General features: G+C 39.3%; 1 protein-coding gene across 5 annotated transcripts in view; it reads right to left on the reverse strand.

Annotated features, from left to right (window-relative positions):
- The window catches only part of brsk2b (BR serine/threonine kinase 2b), a 216620-nt gene that overhangs the window by 107494 nt on the left and 90376 nt on the right, over window positions 1–18750 (reverse strand). For all 5 annotated transcript variants that reach the window (XM_037534709.1, XM_037534707.1, XM_037534708.1 and 2 more), the window contains exon 2: window positions 7681–7775. In XM_037534709.1, coding sequence (XP_037390606.1) covers window positions 7681–7775 — 95 coding nt within the window. The remainder of the gene's footprint in view (window positions 1–7680; window positions 7776–18750) is intronic.

Genomic DNA, 18750 nt, shown 5'->3' on the forward strand with positions numbered 1-18750 from the left:
TAATAAAACACTGTGGCAAAGGCTGAACAAAGGATGACTCTACAGCTGGAAGGAAAAACAAAGCCAAAAGTGGACCCTGTATTCACGCTCTGCTCCGTGCTTTAGAAAGGGGAGAAAATGTTGAGTATGCTGAGTCTCAAACAGTGAACACTTCCTCTTTTGTCTCAGCAGTTTATTTCCATCAGGGCTTTACCAAAATATTGGTCTGAGCGTCAATATCCCACAGATTTATCAGCACTGGCAAAAATCCTACCAATACAACACTAATACTAAACGGCTTGTTTTATGCCGCAACCAATAGAAACCTTTGAAGAAAACTATTCAAATTATAGACGCTGCTAAGCGCTTTCAGAACACTGAATAACTGCATGTATTGTAAAAAAGAGATTTAGACCAATAAAATACAGCTTGTAAATGACAACTAGTGCACTGAAACTGATTAAACTGCATGGAAACAAGTAGCTGATTCAATCTCTTTATCAAATGTTTGATTTTTTTATTCTGCTCCTTCATAAATACAATAAAACTATGCATTTCCAAAACACAAACTTTACAGTAGAAGGCAAAAACTTTTTTAACTTTCATTGTAAAAATGTATTCAATGTACTTTTGAAGCATTTCCATTAGTCTATGCATTGCCCATATCTTGCAAAAATAAATTGGCCTCATTTTTTAAAGTAGTTTGATTTAGGCTGTAAACACTGGTGAGGTTGTAAAATGTACCACACAGTCCATATATGGAAACTAAGCTGCAAAAATAGATCATTTTGAAGTTTTTGTTTTGTGATGCCACAAAAAGCAGCATATTTCTGTACATCCACCTGTTCAGCCTGTTCCACCTATTCACAGTTCAGTGACAAAGAGTTTCAGCTCTGATCACTTTTGGAATGAGGCAAAATACAGAACAGCCCAACAGAACAGAGCACATTTACATTCATCACTCTGAAAGGCAGAGTACCACTAAAAAAGATATAAAAAAGAAATAAATAAAGATATGGGCCTTTAGTTAAAGACTACCACTGTACAACTTTCACAGCAGTGCAGGCTGAACTGGTTAAGTGGAACACAAAACACCATCATGCTTAAAATATCAAAAACGTCAAATATGTCAAATGCATCCAGATCTAACCTTTATCATGAGAGAATCACACTAAAAACAATTATATGGGCCAATGTTATCAGTTATGGGAGTTTTTAGCACCTTAACATCAGTAACATTTTCACATCAGTGAGGATCCTGTTTCCATTTTTGAGGAAAACTCTCTCAGGTATTCATTATTTAAGGGAACCATTAAAAGGAAGTGCACAATCACTCCAGTCACAGACAAAATTTACGTCCCCCTCCCCCAAAAGCTAATCATGTCACGTTCCCATGACAACAGCCCCTAAGCAAAGCTAAAAACACGAGCAAAAAACAAACAAAAAAGATGCTGGGTGACCTTCAAAGGAACTATAGCACGCGAGCTCCATTTAAACCCTGAGGGCTACAGTTAAACAGCTTGTACAGATCTTCCCCACGTGATCATATCACTCTTTAAAGGAGTAGACAAAACAAGCAGACCCCATGGAGACAGCCAGGTGCAGCCCAGTCTACTAGTAGGGGTGGCAATGTGACAATATGTGATTGTTGTTATGATAAATGTCACATTACTCTTTTCTATCATGAGTATCGTCAGTACTTCTACCATAGTGAAGAAATGCATGTTTTATATAAAGGACAGATATCAACCAATTATAGAGAACCTGTAACAACAACCAGTAACTGTACAGTAATTGTATAAACTGCGTAGTAACAAGCAGCCAATAGTGACATCATCTTATTTTAATAATCCATTTTTTAACAATTGTTTGATTTTTCCTCAGTATGGACTCCGGAGTGGTGCAACCGTCCCAAAGTCAGTCCTGGTCGACCCATGCTCTGCACACTTCTGTCCTCCCCGCTCTACCAGCCCTGACTAAGCACATGAGTTATTTAGCTAATGGGTTAAATCAGGTAAGCTTCATGAGGGGAAGCAAAAAAAAAAAAAAAAAAAGGATAAGGATAAGCCCTATAGTCAGAAGTTCGATTGCAGTTGATGCCAAGCTAGTTATGTGAGTTACTGTACTCCTCCCAATGCACTAAGCACCTCCCAATGCAATAAGCACCTCCCAGCTTGGTAGAACCATGTGCTGGGGGGTGCTTAGGTAGCAGGTGGGACATGGCCATGACTACATTTGTAAAAACTGGACAAAAATCCATCTAGGATGGATCAAACATACGTTTACAGGCTTCAAATGCTTCCAAGTACTGGAACACTTGTTCTGAAAACTACCATTAATGTTTACATTTCATAATTAACTATAATTGTTCCAATTATGTCCATTAGGCCCCAATATGTTCCTATTGTAGCCACAATTGAGAAAAGTGGTACTCAGTTAAGGAATGCTATGCATATTTGAGATGATCATTCAAACTTGCAAATTTTGCATTGAACACTTCTCTTATTGTATAATAATTTAAAGCACTGCTTCGTGAGGCATCATCGCAGTTTTAGCTTCAATGACCACATGGCAAGAATTGCAGTTTGTGGCACGAGACGAGGTGATGTGAATGTGAATATGAATTTATGATGACTTCAACTAAACCCACTATTTACTTTATTTTTCCATATATTAATAGAGATCGGCGATGGGAAACAATCCAATATCACAATATTTTACGAGGTTTTCGCGAATTTTTTAGACATCTCGTCAGTTCAAACAGAGAAAAAAGAACATACATTTAAAAAATGCTAGCAAAAACTTATAAAACTAAGTTATAGCTAAAAACTAATACAACTATTTTCATTCAATATTTGTGCAGCTAAACAGGACAAATTTTGCTCTCTTTACAATGAAACAGGCTGTGGGTCAGTGTTCTAGAAGTACTGACAATAAAACTGGTGTGCTCTCATATTGCCCCGGCCTATATAAGTATAATTGGTTTTGTTATATGTTGGCTAGGCAAACTGGTAGCTCACTGTTGTTGCTCTTTTTCTATAAATATTAGTCTTGTATCATATACTTTTTGCAGATTAAATTAAGTTAAAGAAAAACATTGACTAAAATCACAACTACTGTATCCTCATGTCCTTCCCTTACTTCTTCCATCACACGCCACATGTTACCTCCTCTCAACCCCAGCTACATCAGAGGAGTACATAACAGTTCTTCTTAAAGGCCTTTGCTGTTGAAACATGTTATAGTCTATGATGAAATTTTGGTGGTGTCAAAAACACTAAATATTGCCTCTAAATACTAAATAAAGAACCGGACACCAATGTAACTAATGAGCACTCTAATTATTCAGGTCAACCCTATTGTATTCCTGGCCTTTGTAAATGCAGCACTACCATTTTGCATGCAGCCCATCCACAAACCTCTAGAAAACTAAGTATCATGATACATGTATTATGAAAATGGAAAGAATTATCATGTTATGCTTTTGCCAAAACCCTCCAGCAAAGCACACACCTGCAGCAGTTCAGGGACTCTATTCATATCAGATGACTATATCAACTCTCATATCCAATTACAGTGTGCAGCCAATCAGCTCAACCTACAGCACAATCGGCCTGCGGTCCGGCAGGAGTTAATGAGCCATTGACCATTTAATGAAGCCAATATGATAGCAGTCACAGAGCGGATGGGAACGAAGTGAAAAAAGTTTGAGTTTTTCCCTCCATTTTTAAGCCTCACCTATCATTAATGTTAAAAGAAGGGCATCAGCAGAAAGGGGGCAGCGCTGGTAATTGGGAGCAAATCGCTCGTTTCGCTGAATCGGCAGAGCGTTCCAGAACAGCGCCACTAGTCCTGCACATCACAGAGACAGCGAGCGGGGAAAAAATGCAGAGGGACCTTGTGCCAAAATGCACGAAAACCCTGAGCAACAGCTAATCAACAGAAATCCCCACACAGCAAAAACTGTCTGACAAAAACTGTATTTCTGTTCAGTTTTCTTCACTTTCGTTAGGACGTTCTGTCATAGCCTGCTGCCTCTCTTTCCCTGCAAAAGAGTCTATGATGTGTTTGTTTTCTAATAGTGGCAAGCAAACAGCAGTGCAGAGTCTAGGCATTTCAAGCCTAATAGATATTCTCCCCATGCAATAAAGGGAATGTAAAAGAACCCTATTGTTATACATAAAGTACATGTGCAAATATGCATTTGACACAGAACAAATTGTATACCAGAGAAATGCTCAGGGGCTGCATGAAATTGCATCCACTTTTACATCAATTATATTCAAATCAGGTGCATCTGGTTGTTCCTAGATATTGGCGACTGCACACTTTCAAAGACAATTACCCTTAATCAGATTACAGACCGTTCATTTCCCATCAGACCCCAGGCATGGCATTTCAGTAAGAGATTAATTAGCCAGAACACATGGAAGGGTATATGAGCAGAAGAACACGCGTGGGTGGACGAATGTAACGTGCATTCATTTACATTTACATTTACAGCATTTAGCAGACGCTCTTATCCAGAGCGACTTACAAGAAGTGCTTTGTCAATCTAGAGAAAGTATCTTTGCTAGTTACCAATAGCTTAGAGAAAAAGACAGACCTGAGCTCAGATACTGCTAGAAACAAATGTCACTGCAGACACCAAGAGAAAAAGAAACAGAGTTGAACGCAGAACTCTGTGCCATTCAATGCAATACAATAACAATAAGATACAATACAATAAATAAAATAAGTGCAGCTTATAGTTCAATGCTCATTTAAGTGCTGTGTAAAGAGACGAGTCTTCAGTCTGCGTTTGAAGACAGCAAGAGACTCTGCTGTTCGGACAGCCAGTGGGAGTTCATTCCACCACCTGGGTGCCAGTACAGAGAACATTCTCGACGCTCGTCTTCCGTGCACCTTGAAGGATGGCGGGTCAAGCCGAGCTGTACTCGAAGCTCGAAGGGCTCGTGGTACAGTTCGAGATTTTACCATTGCCATCAAGCAGGTAGGGGCTGGTCCATTTTTGGCTTTGTAGGCCAGCGTTAGGGTTTTAAATCTGATGCGCGCAGCTACAGGAAGCCAGTGAAGGGAGCGCAGCAATGGGGTGACGTGGCTGAACTTGGGCAGATTGAAGACGAGTCGTGCTGCCGCATTCTGGATGAGTTGCAGAGGCTTGATGGTCTGCATGGGAAGACCAGCCAAGAGCGAGTTGCAGTAGTCAAGCCTTGAGATGACCAGAGACTGCACTAGAACCTGGGTGGCCTCTCTGGTGAGGAAGGGTCGGATCCTCCGGATGTTGTACATTCATACGGCGGAGTAAGTGCGTGAAAAAAACAACCTGAGAAATGTTCTTTTTACAGCCACAGCTTGACAAAATATCAAATGTTATGAAATGTCAGATGGTCAAATTTCCCCCTTTGTCACGGTTGGCTCCTCCCAGTCCTGTCCATGTGCTCATGTTTTGGTCTTGTAACTCCGCCCCTGATTGTTATCACCTGTCCCTCATTGTTCCGTGTATTTAAGCCCTGTGTTTGCTCCTTCCGTTTGCCAGTCTTTGTACCTTTGTATCGTGTCTTTGTACCTGGTCTTCGTTTGTGTTGATTCTTGAGATGTCTTACCCTAAGTCTGTACGTGTCGGCTCTCTGACCCTGGAATGTTCTGACTACGACCCTGGATTTGCCCCTAATAAATCTCGCTTATCTCAGCGTGTGCGTCCGCCTCCTCGCTCCTCGTTACACCCTTAATGTATATGGTTTGCAAAAATATGTTTGATGTCTGATGTTTGCCTCTCTTTTTGCACTGGAGCTACATGGCCAATGTCACTAATAAGCCTGGGCAATAATGTAAATTCAGACCTGTCTGCAGAGTAATCGCAACAAATTCTACCATCATGATACGAATTCAGTTATGAAGCACCACATGTGAGCATTACATGTAGCTCACATATACGCTCTTAAAAATGTGGTTCTTCAAGGGTTCTTTAGTAAAGAAAATTGTTCTATAATAGAACCAGAAACACTTAAAGGACCCTTTACATGGTTAAAGGGCTCCTTGTATCTTGAAAGCATTCTTTAGATCGACGAAAAACTTGCTGCTGATGGTTCTACATAGAACCTTTTTGAGCACGGTTCTATTTAGCACTAAATTTTTTTACAAACTTGACGTTGTAAGAATAGAAGAACCCTTTTGGTTCTATCACATCAAAAGCCTTGTGACCAGGCACATTGGACTGCTGAACTGTATGGCACACATCAGCAGAGCCACGGAGCACATCACATGACTGAAAGCTGTCCCATCCCATTTGAAATACTCTGAGGACAAGCATCTGCACTGGAATGGCCTATTCTGACCCGAGGATGACAACTAGAGATCATAGCGAACCTCATCTGAACTCCAGACAATCAGCGTTCAATCTCCCTGACCACTGCATGCCTGCAGCGTTTAATCTGAGAGAGTCCACGAGCTTCTACAAAAAAATGGTGCAGCTGTGAGAAGTAACGAGCAGGGGTAAGAGCGTCCGCTAATCGCTTTACATCAAGCAAAGGAACCCTAGACTGCAGTCCAGCTTTGCTGCAACCCAAATAGTCCGTCCTCTAGCACCAAAGTACTGTGATGAACCATTCTTCAGTGCAGTGAGTAATGGGCTGAAGTTGTCTACCAACAAAGGCTGATACTATAAAACCAAGTGCTGTTATAAAAGCAAAATAACAGAAGCTAAATGATGCGTGGCCTGACAGTTTAATTTCTTGAGTTAGATATACAGTGGGGTCCAAAAGTCTGAGATGCTTCTTTTATGCATTTAATTTACAGTCTAAATGGTCATTAAGCATGGATTAAAAATACATTTTCAGTGCCAGGAAAAAAGCAGAAAACATGGTTAACAAGTAACATGGGAAATTGAAAAACTAAAAGAAATCAAATATCACTTCTCAGAATTTAGTGTGTCCATTCTTTACCTTTAATACCTTAATTACAGCTTCCTATTTTTCAAGAGACTTGCTTTCAGCTTTTCATAGAAATCTGCATTTCATAGAAGGTTCAGTCTTAGAAGTTGGCTGCATTTTCTGTTTCCCACAATCCAACGAATCCCAAACAAATTTAGTGATGTCAAGGTCTGGCCTCAGTGGTCAGTCCATTGTTCTCAGCTTCTCTGTTTGGCTGGGAAATGTGCTTGATTTCCCCTGCCTTTTATTTTCCTTTGATTTTCCCTTCCTTATGCAAGTGGATTATCTTGTCTAATCTCTTCAGAAATATCTCCTGAAAAATTTATAACTTGTACTAATAAATAATGGTGGTCTCTGACTTTTGCCCAGTATTGTACAGCTTACAGAAAAATGCTAAATAGCTATTAAAGCAGTACACTGTTTTTGAGCCTTTTCATATCAGTATTAAATGGTTGTTTCCCAAAGACAGTAATTTTAATGTGTTTATCCATATTTGCAAAAGAATAGAATAACCCACTGACTCACTTTGAGACACACTTAGAATAGCAGCTAATGGGCAAGTGCTTTAGCACCTGCACACTTCTATTACAAGCGCATTACCGAGTTAATGACTATGTTCTATTACGAAGTACAGGGCTGCACCTTGGCAAACTATTGCTATTGCACTGTTCGTATGGGATACACCGAGGACATGGGTATTTTAGCATCATGTGAAATAAATAAAAGTCACAAGCAAGTCCTGGAGCCAAAGAAACAGCGTAGATCTTACCTTCATCAATACTGATTCACTGAGTTTCTCCCGGTTCACGATCTTTATGGCAACTTTCTGGCATGTGACGCAGTGGACCCCCAACTTCACCAAGCCTAAGACAAAGACAAAAGAGAGGAAAAAAGGCTATATGTCAAAAAACACACAAAGGAGCATTACCCAAAGAGTGCTCATCCTGGCAATAAAGCGCCTGTCTCAGCAAGACTTTCCCCTGAAATGAGAATCGTCTCTGGGAAGCCGCCATCATGCGTAAAATGAAACTCGGGTGCACTTTTCATGAAGCGCAGTAAATGTCAGGGAACATACATAAACACAAACAAGGCCAGATCAATGAGGAAAATCCCTCAGTAGCATTCTGTCATAACAACAATAAAGAAAGTCGCCCCCCTTGCGCTCAAAGGCTGACACGGGAGCGGGTGTACATCACAGGCCTTTCTCTAAATGCCACATCTTTGCATTCTTTTATTGCTGCCATACATTTTTCCCTGCATGCCTCTGCATATCATATTTCCCTGAAGCATTACCCAGGGGTCCGAGAGCTGTAAACACCTGACAGGTCCCCACTACTCTTTCATGCCTGAGAGTCATTATAGAGCCTAAAGGGCAGTGTGCGACAGGCCCCCCCACCCCCGATATTGGGAAGTGTATAATCCCCACACAGGCACCTGGACGTCCGGGACCGCATGAATATTTCATCTTCACGTAATTGCTTTGGACAGACATGTGTCAAAGCACAAACAGGCACCAGCAGCGTAACACGCTCACCTTCCGAACTTCGCAGGACTACAAAGGAACAAACTTGGGCAGGGAACAGAAATGTGGAGAAGAAAGTCCAGGTAAGGTTTGCCAAGAACAGACGGGTGAAAAAGTGTGTGCTTACTCAGTTGGAGCAAAGAAACAAAGTCCTCAGAGACAGAATTATTCAAATTACAAATAAACGCTAATAGCTTCCAGCAAAACTCTCCAGAATAATATGGATAAGCACTGAGGGCTACTGGGCAGAAAACACAAAAGCCCTGTTTGCAAGGCAAGGCAAATTTGGATTTCAAGCAAATGTATGAATAAATGCATACATAACAGGAAAATTAATTGCGGAACACATGTTATCCGGGGAGAGTGGGCATGTAGGGGGCATTTGCACAAACAGCAGGCAAAGCCTTCATAAGGCCTAAAAATGGAGATATATCCATATACGTGTTGGCATAAACATACATGCCATATGTATGCCTAAGTAAAGAGTATCAATCTCATACCTCTCCCCTCAACCATGGAAAGCATGGATGAACCCTCGCCATACACTCTCAGAAATAAAAGTATGAAACTATCAATGGGGCAGTGCCCCTCTTGTCACTGAGGTGGTACCCTCAATGGTACATCTAAGTAGCATCTTTAATCAGGGATCTTTTGTAATGCCTGCACACATCCCATCTCATCTGCAGTCATTTTATTGTTGTGTTTTAAAGCTTCAGGTTATGAAATGATACAAATACGTTTATCTGGGAAAAACTTATTTACAGTAAACAATTATACCTTAAAACCTTGGCTGTACCCTTGAAGGAACATTTACATTGCTAGTACATTGATGAAGGAAAAATGTACCTGCACAGAACCTCCATTTCTAACAGTGTCTCTCGCAGTGTCTGAGGTAGACATGTTCAAAGCTGTTCCTGAACTTTATACACAAGGTTTGGAACTAAACTGTGCGAGACGGTTATTCAAGAGTTAGGCCTAAAAGAGTGTAGGCTACGCTTTTTCCTTCTACTGTAAAGTTATCATTTTTGAGATACAAGGTATTGTTACATGTACATACATATGTCCATTCCACTGGATTGGCTGGCCTCTAGAGAGCCTGCAGAAAGAGGTTCATGAACCTCAACATAATGTAAAGATACTACACCGGGTAAAGGTTATTCCTATGAGCATAAACCAGCCAAGAAACATTCTGAAAAGTTTTACATTATAAAACCCAAAGCTGCCACTGAACTTGAGATGAGCACAGATATTCAAATGAAAAAGGATTTATTGGAATGAAATGTATTATGTGTTATCTTGTAATACACTTGAAATACGCTTTCAACTAAGAATGCAACAAAACAACGTGAAGAACGTCAGGACACATGCAGCTGATGTTGCGGCTCAAGTTACATGAAATGATTACATGTAGGCAGAGCCAAATACGGGAATTATTCTAGTTGTGTATTAAATCACATAAACCTATCGACATAAAATATTTTATGTTTCAGCACTAAAGGTGGTTTAAATTCCCACCTCCACAACTCATGTGGAGCAGCATGCTTTGACACCTCTACTGCATACTCCACCAATTTCCTCCAAAAACTCTTACAGTGAGCAAACATCTTAAATTCATACAGGCAGCCTCCAGTGGCCGAGAAGCGAGGCAGCCATGGAAACGGATGTTTGAGCTTCTAACTGCGGCTAAGCAGAAGCAGTCACATTGACCCTCTTCAGTCACTGCACTGTGCAGAAAAACAGATAAACATGGGTGAGTCAACCGTGGCTGAGTTCTCCGCAGAGCCAGTCAGCGAGCAGTGTTCTTGTCATTTTTTGCAGAGAAAAACAACACTCTTCCATGAGAGATTTGTCCAATAACACTTTGCAGATAACTCCACGGGCTGAGGCAGCTGAAGGATGCATGTGTGAAGGGAGCTGTCAAATTTTAGTGTAAAAAGCGAATCGGAGCAAAAAATTACTAAATATGCTGAACTTAAACATCACAAAATAAAACAGTAAAGAACACAATAACAAAACATGACATATAAAAACATTAATTTCTGAGAAATTAAGAGAAAAGTTACACAAAAAACGCTGAAATGTGGAGGATATTGACTTACAAACTGAAAACACATCAAAATTAATTGGAATTGTCCATGTTCCACCCAGAAACATGTTCCTTCATGGTTCTTGTTGTGAGGGAGGCTCTACAGAACACTTGCAAAAACACCATTTAACTTAAAACACTTCAGAATTCGTACATAACGTTTTCAGTTCAAAATGTTATGATACCAAGTTGAACATTGTTGCTGTAGCTGATCAAAACTTTAGGTTGGAAATGACCATGAATTTGCCAACATGCTGACATTAGCTTCAGACCGGAAGAATCCACAGGTGTTTCCAACCTTCCACTGAATACAACTCAATGCTACACGCTTAAAAAGATGGTTCTTCAAGCGTTCTTTAGTAAAGAAAATGGTTCCATATAGCACCATGAACACTCAAAGGACCCTTTGAATGATTAAAGGGTTCTTTGCATTGTTAAAGGGTTCTTCAGATTGATGGAGATGGATGGTGTGTTTTATATGGTTTCAAAAGCTTTTTGAAAAGGGTTCTATATAGCACCAAAAAGGGTTCTTCTATTGTTACAAGCTTGACATCATAACAATAGAGGAATCCTTTCTGGTGCTATATAGAACCCTTTTCAAAAAGGTTCCATACAGAACCACCTACGCCACATTCTCTTCAATCTGAAGAACAGCTTAACGATGCAGAGAACCTTTTAATTATGTAGCGGGTTCATGGAGTGTTCATGGCTTTATATAGAACAATTTTCTTGACCGCTGAAGAACCATCTTTTTTTTTAGAGTTGGGTCTGGAAAGATTTGTAGCTGTCAAGAAGCCGTCACTGTGAAAATAACAGATCAAGAAAGGCAAACATTTGCAAATCAATCATGTGGGTAGAGCTTGGCAAGATCAAATGCCATTTATGCTGAGGTAATAAGGTCCATGTTATGCCGTCTTTGTTTCATAGAATTCAAATGTAAATTTTGAGTAGAACAAAGACATGAGAAATGATGGATGATGCTTTAAATGCAGTTCACCTTTAAAAACACAAATACAAGCAGAGGTACAGCAACAGTGTCACATTTCCTCTGATGACATAGAAGTCTATGTTAGCATGTTAAAGCATGTCCCTGTAGCCACACCTCCCCTCCAAGCAACACAGGCCACTAACAGATCGATAAGTGGGAGCTCATCAGTTACAGTGAAAGAGCCTGCCCATGACCTTCAGAGGAAAAAGGCGTCTGTAACGACCAGGGATTCCCCCAATTACCACCTGCATGTGTCAAACACAGGCTGACTGAAGATCTAAATCTCCAAGCACAAGAATCACAATCCAGAATTATTTTTAAAAACATGCTGAACAAACAAAAGTGACCGAATAGGAATTTACACAGTAGTGAAAAGCAGAAAAATACAACAAGCTCTTATTTATACAAAAAACTGCTAAATTATGGAATGTTCTGTATATGAACTCAAAAAAGTGTTCTGCACATACAGAATGCAGTACTGTGTGAAGGTTTTAGGCATCTAAGCAAATTTTTAAAGAATTGACCTCAGCAGTGAGTTTATCACGATATACATTAGAATAAAGTCGTATTCATAATTCAAATAAACATAAAAACAATAAAGTAACAAGAATTTCTTGGGTCTATATTTTTCCTTGACACCTTCACAGCCGCCACAGAGACTCGTTAATATCATCAATTACATCATGAGCTCAATTTACTGAAGCACTGATTGGTCAAACCAGGAGCTGCTTTTTAACTACATATAATACTGGGCTTCCTCGAGGAGAGGCTTGGAAATGGTTAAACAAACACACTAACATCCATAAGATCACTATTTATTATATATATATATATATATATATATATATATATACGATTTTGAAGATGTGTCTTGGGTGCCTAAGACTTTTGCACAATACTGTATGTACTGCAATTTAACAGAATTTTTCATTACAAAGGTGACATTAATTTTAAACTTAGCTAAGTTATCAAATGCTTTTACAGTGTATAACAATCCATTATAATCAATTCTAACACTACAAAATTGATGCAGTGAATTGGTGAATTTTTACACCAATAATACTAAAACACTCACACATTCCTCTTTCTCACGCTACTGTCATTGACAACACACGGAATGGTCACCATGAACTCAACAATATCTGCATTAATAGAATCCCTCTATAGTCACTTACTGCCTACTGCTGGACTCCTAGAGTGTTCCAATCTACTAGGGTTAGAATAAGAGCTGCTGCAGACAATAAGCAGCCATGCTGCAGCCATGCCAAGCCCTGCAGTCCCACGCTTATCTATTTTTGATTAATGCACTCAGCGTCAGCATAAAAGACTTCATAATTATACAGCAGCCGAAGCAAAAGCAGCCTGCTTGGGTCCAAATGGAATGTGTGAAAACACTTTACTTGCAGCCTGCATATATGACGCATTGTGATGCATGCTTGATTCACATCCCCAGCCGCTCATAAGGTGCCACTGATTAGTGTTTCCTGTTTGTCACCAATTACTGACAGCATACATATTTATGATTCGTTTTTATTTAAAAGCTGAGTTTCACAATTCTGCAGTAACATGTAAATCTACTGTGTCTTGATCTCTGCGAAAGACAACTCCAAATTTCCGTTTTGGATGTTGGTCCAGTGATGCTGAGGTCTGGACTCTGGGGTGGTCAGTTCATTATTCTGAGAACACCAGCAACTTCTTTGTTTGATATTCAAATTTTCTTCTTATCTTATCCATTTCCTTTTCTCAGTGGGGCTTCATGAGAGCTACACATCCTTTTAGAACCATACACTAAGTTGCCTTCTCACAGTGGGAGGATGGACAGAGACACCTGTGGATGTTTTCAGATCTGAAGCAGCTTGATTTTCTCCTCTCTCTCAGAAACGAATGCTTTAAGTGCTGTTTATCTGATGAGGAAAGTTTCGGTGTCTCGGAGTTCTTGGAGGTGATTGTTAGGAGTCCCATTTTCTCAGTTGCTTTTAATCATTTTTTTGAACTCTAGTTTTGGAAACTCCCGATTTTCTATTCCTTATACAGCTGGATTATTTTATATCTAAAATATATATTTACATCTTACCTCAAAAAATGTAATAAATAAGCAGTGATACCTTACTTTTGCACAGTACTGCATGTACATAAATAAGTTCATAAATGGCAATACAAAAAAGATTTTAATATTCTGATAAAATTATATAATTCATCTATAAATATACAAATTAACCCCTACACTGTTAGGAATAAAGGTTCTATGCAGGTACATTTTTCATTTATCAATGTGCAAACAATGTAAATGTTCCCTCAAAGGTACAGCAGTGGTTTTAAGATATAAATGTGTACCATAAATAAGTTTTTTCAGGTGAAAAGTATGTATTTTTACCTTTTCATAACCTAAAATTTTAAAACAGAGCAATAAAATAAAAAGCCTGGGTGTGTGGAGTCACTACAACTTATATATTGTTAAATATTATATCATATATTGAAAATATATTTTCAGTGGATTTTGGTAAAATTATGTTCCCTGACTTAAGGTACTGAGATGTACTCTTGAGGGTCCCACCCCAGTGACAGTTTCATACCTTTATTTCTGAGTGTAGTAGCAGCTGAAGTAACTAGCAGTTATCAACATCACTAGTAATAGTTGTTTGTTTATATATTATTATTGTATAGTGGAGAAAATCAGCCGATTTCAATCTATACTACATTTACAATTAGTAGAAGTAGAAAATGAGTTGTTTATTATTATTATTATTATTATTATTATTATATGAAACTGATGGAGCGTTGTTGTATTTAGAGTCTTGCTTTGTGGAATCATAATATTTGACATTGTTTTGCCAATGTAAACTGAATGCACTGCCTTATTTAGATATTATGTTTACAAATTAATGCAATTATATTTAACCAGTAGAGCAAAATTACAATAATAACTAACTCCAAATAACAGTAATAACTCAAACTCTACTCGACCTGTAAGGGTCTGATTCCTGCAGTGGCTCAGACTCAGTATACACTATGTAAGTGTACAGTAAGCGGATGTGATGAGGGCTGTGTTCTTTGACAAACAGCAGAGAAGCTGCATTTGCTCCAGCACTGAGAACAACAAAGCTCTGCAGCCAGCAGCACACACACCCAACATGTCAAGCATCATCCTTTGTGTTTTTTTCTTTCCTGTCTGTGTTTTGGCAGTGAAAATCTTTCAATTAGGCTTTTTATAGCTCCTGGCCTGAGGGGGCACAGTAAGGGACAGTTGTCTGGAAATCGCCACCAACACCATATTATCCACTGCTGTCGGGTAGCTAGCCACGAGCCTCCTGCTTGACTTCAATCGGTTATTTTTAGCAGCAGCCTCTATAACCTGCAGACCAGACATGCAGTTTTTTGCTTTTCATATCTGGTCTGGGAGACCAACCGTGTAGCCTTCTCCTTCACTCTGACATACCTAGAGCAGTCACAGAGCACTTGGTCATGGACAGCAAGGGTTTTATTTTGGCCAAACAAATTTATTCAACATTTTGATATCATTGTGAGTTTGTGTGATCAACACAATGTTAACAGAATGAAACCACCTCATATACACTGTTGGGAATGTAGCATTAGAAAGCAAACATGCTTTCCTGAGTCAGACCTGAATACTGTTCTCCTGAGTCTAGAGTTAGTGACCTAACTACTCTGCTATCATGTAAAAATACTTCAAACATGGTGACTATTCTGAATTTGGAGTCATTCATCATGTGCGCAACAGTAATTGCTTCAGTCACAACAAACCTGCATCACCATAAAGAGCTCGCAACAGAACAGTGCTACAGAATGCAATAAAACAATGTAATAGAATCGTATATAATAATGACTGAATCCTGAGTGCTATCTTAATCGCAGTTACATTGCTGTATTAGCTGTAGTTTTTTTAAGTACCCAGCTGGAGACTTCAGTAGCAAAATCTGCCCAAAAATCACTGCATTCCATTGCCTTGCCATTTTCAAGCAGCTGTTGGAGCAACACTTCATAACATATTCAATGATACATGCATACAATCTAAATAATACCTTCAAATCACAATACTTAAGCATTTATGAACAGTTAATGTCAAAATGACATAAAATGTTTAATGAAGTAAAGGACATTGTAATTGTACTTGCCTTTAAACCAGTGATTCTCAAAGCAGCTCTATCCTTAGAATCCTTATCCTCTGCCCTTATCCTTGTGAGCTGGGATTGAGTAAAATGTGGACAGTCTGGGGGTCCCTGAGGACTGCTTTGAGAACCACTGCCTTAAACCACAGAGATGGACATATGTTTCTTTGTAAGCTGCAGCTGGGCAGAGGCCTAGTTAAGATCACCATATTCTCTATGAAAATGCCCTCAAGCTAAAAGGATATAGGAAAATGTACAGGAAAATATGCATGAAAATGATCACTTCAGCTTGAGGGCATCAAAACTTTCCATAGAACTGATATGATGTTTTAATTAGATCACTTTCCTATGAATGACATGGGAATGATGTTATAATGATGTTATATATAATGTATGGAACACATTTCCATCACTTTAGTTTAAGAGCCCTAATGTCAATACAATGTCACACCCTCCCATATGACTTCTTATATCATTTTCTGAATATGGAAATCAGCTGTTCACAAATACTCAAGTATTCTTTTTTAAATATGTCATTTAAAGCTAATTTATGTGTTGGGTAGCCTTGACATAATGTGTTACCCATTTTTTTATGCTCAAATCGAGCTTTATGTAGCAAACTACACCATCTGTTATACAGTCCTATGCAAAGGTTTGGGTGTCCCTGATCAAGGTTCACATTTTTGTTGATTTTCTAATTTAAAAGTTACACATCCTCTACACACTTTTGCACATTTCTGCACAATTACTGTTTATTTGTGAGATTTAGCATATTGGAAAAAATACATGTTCACTAAAATATAAAATGTGGCCTGTTATTATTCTGTATGCTAAATTTTTTTGCCATTTTAAACTCTGCAAAAAGTGTAAATTGTGCACAAAAGTTGCATCAAAATGCTATTTTTAAGTTTGTTTCCAGTAGAGAGTGTATTAGAAAATGTATCTTACACAATCAACAACATGCAATGTGACAAGGTGTCACGATTGGCTCCTCCCACTCCATGTGCCTTTTTGTTTTGGTTTTGTAACTCCACCCTGATTGTGTTCACCTGTCCCTCGTTACCCTTTGTCATTTAAGCCCTGTGTTTGCCCTTAATGTTTGCTGGTCTTTGTCCTTGCCTTGTATGAATGTATTGGTCTATGTTTATTTGCTTGAGTCTGTTAATAGTTTGTTTGTCATGTCTCAACCCCGATCTGTCCGTATTGGCTCTTTGACCGTTTTGACCACGACCCTGGATTTGCCCTTAATAAAAGTCGCTTACCTCCGCACATGCGTCCGCCTCATTGCTCCGCGTCACACCAGGGGGTGTGCAAACTTTTATATGTGACCATACATGACTGCTGGTAAAGTGTACTATGCTACATAACTTACAACAACAACAAAAAGAGAAGGGTTATATACAACAAATCACATTCTAAACCTGAAAATTAAGCCACACAAAGCAATTCAGAAGTTAATTTTATTGTTAATTATTAAGTTTAGGCATGTTAGGTTCTCACTTTTCCTAAAAAAAAGTTTACATTACAAAATTTGGGAAAAGGCTAATTAAACAATGTGCTACACAAACTGATAATGACACTGAAATAAAGGCTTTGATTCCTCGCAGTGTCTCATTCAGCACTATGTCACAACATTTTAGCTACGACTTTGTGGGAGCATCTGGATTTTTCATTTACATTAAATCCGACAGTGAACCGAAACTGTGAAAATGGAGACCTGATAAAGCAAATCATGTATGGATGTGCATGTATTACACTAATATTAGAGTACTATCGAAGCGCTAAGCTGTGTAAGGCTCAGCACTAAAGCAAAGCTTTATTTCTCTGACAAAACCTCAGACAGCGTGAGGAGCGCCGTTCTGCAGGTGACTGGCTTTATGAGAGAAGTCATTTGGAAGCCCAACAATGTGCCATCTGGGACTGTCACAGCTATGATTGATGATGGCCTAATCTGAAAATGAATCACATACACACAAAATAAACGAAAACAGGCTTGGCTTCAGTGGCAGCAAAAGTCCTCCATAACTTTGACAACCCCATAAAAAGGTAGTGGGGAAGCTAAACAGTGAGATAGAGGCAGGAACCGAGCCTCTCAGCATGCCCATAAACAAGAGGTTCACTCGATTGGAGGTGTCTCTGAGAGCTCTTCACCTAAACCAACACAACAGTCTGTTGGTAATACAACTGAAAATGCCATCTGCTTACTGCAAATGAAGAGACTTAATGGGACTTGCCTGAGGGTTGATAGTGGTGCCCTGTCTACCACATATCTACTCAACCCCCCAGTCCAGACTGCTGCTGTGCAAGGGTGGGGCAATATGAAGTCAAACGAATGTCTATATTAATCTATATTATATTGACCTCCACATGATGATGATAGTAATAAAATAATAATGCTTTTGTGGTCTCTTTTATACCACCATATCTCTCACCCCTATACAGTGAAAGTAAATACTGCAGTTCTTGTTCTTGTGTTGTTTCACTCAGAAGGTGATAATGAGATAAAATGGCTCCAAGACTAGGGAGGATGTCTGTGCCCTCATTATCATCATAGCATTTTTTGCTATAAGGAATAATTTAGGCTAAGAATGTTCTAGAGCCAAATTCTAGAAGAACCACTCAAATGGATATCACAAACTCTTTCTGACTAAAAGCTCGTCTCCGGCAGCAGCCACTTAACACTTAGTCAAGCTTCCTCTTTATCGTTCCCCAGAGGCTTTGGAGAATCAATGAACTGTTGATTCCCGCAGCACTAACCAAAAGCTGTGCCTAACAAATTGGGAGTCAATTTCGTATCATAAAGGCCTCGGTTCAAAAGCAGCATGCTAGCCAGTCCTGTAGCCTCTAGGTGCAACTTCCCAGATGCGAAAAGGATCGGGCGCCAGACAGATTTCCAGCTGCTCCCGGGCGTCGCACATGCTCCGCTAGCAACTTGGGCCTGGTTCAAATAAAGAGGCTACAAGCCAGCAGCATTAAATATGTGTTTATTGCCCTTAATGAAAGCCAAGGGGAGCCAAATATATCCTCAAGGGCTAAGCTGTTATCTGTTGCCTCATGGCAGGCTGTGAAAGTGACCAAGATGTTTGTGGATTGGAGAAAAAACAGGCGTAGCTATC

The sequence above is a fragment of the Pygocentrus nattereri genome, chromosome 25, assembly GCF_015220715.1.
Source record: "Pygocentrus nattereri isolate fPygNat1 chromosome 25, fPygNat1.pri, whole genome shotgun sequence".
NCBI lineage: Eukaryota > Metazoa > Chordata > Actinopteri > Characiformes > Serrasalmidae > Pygocentrus > Pygocentrus nattereri.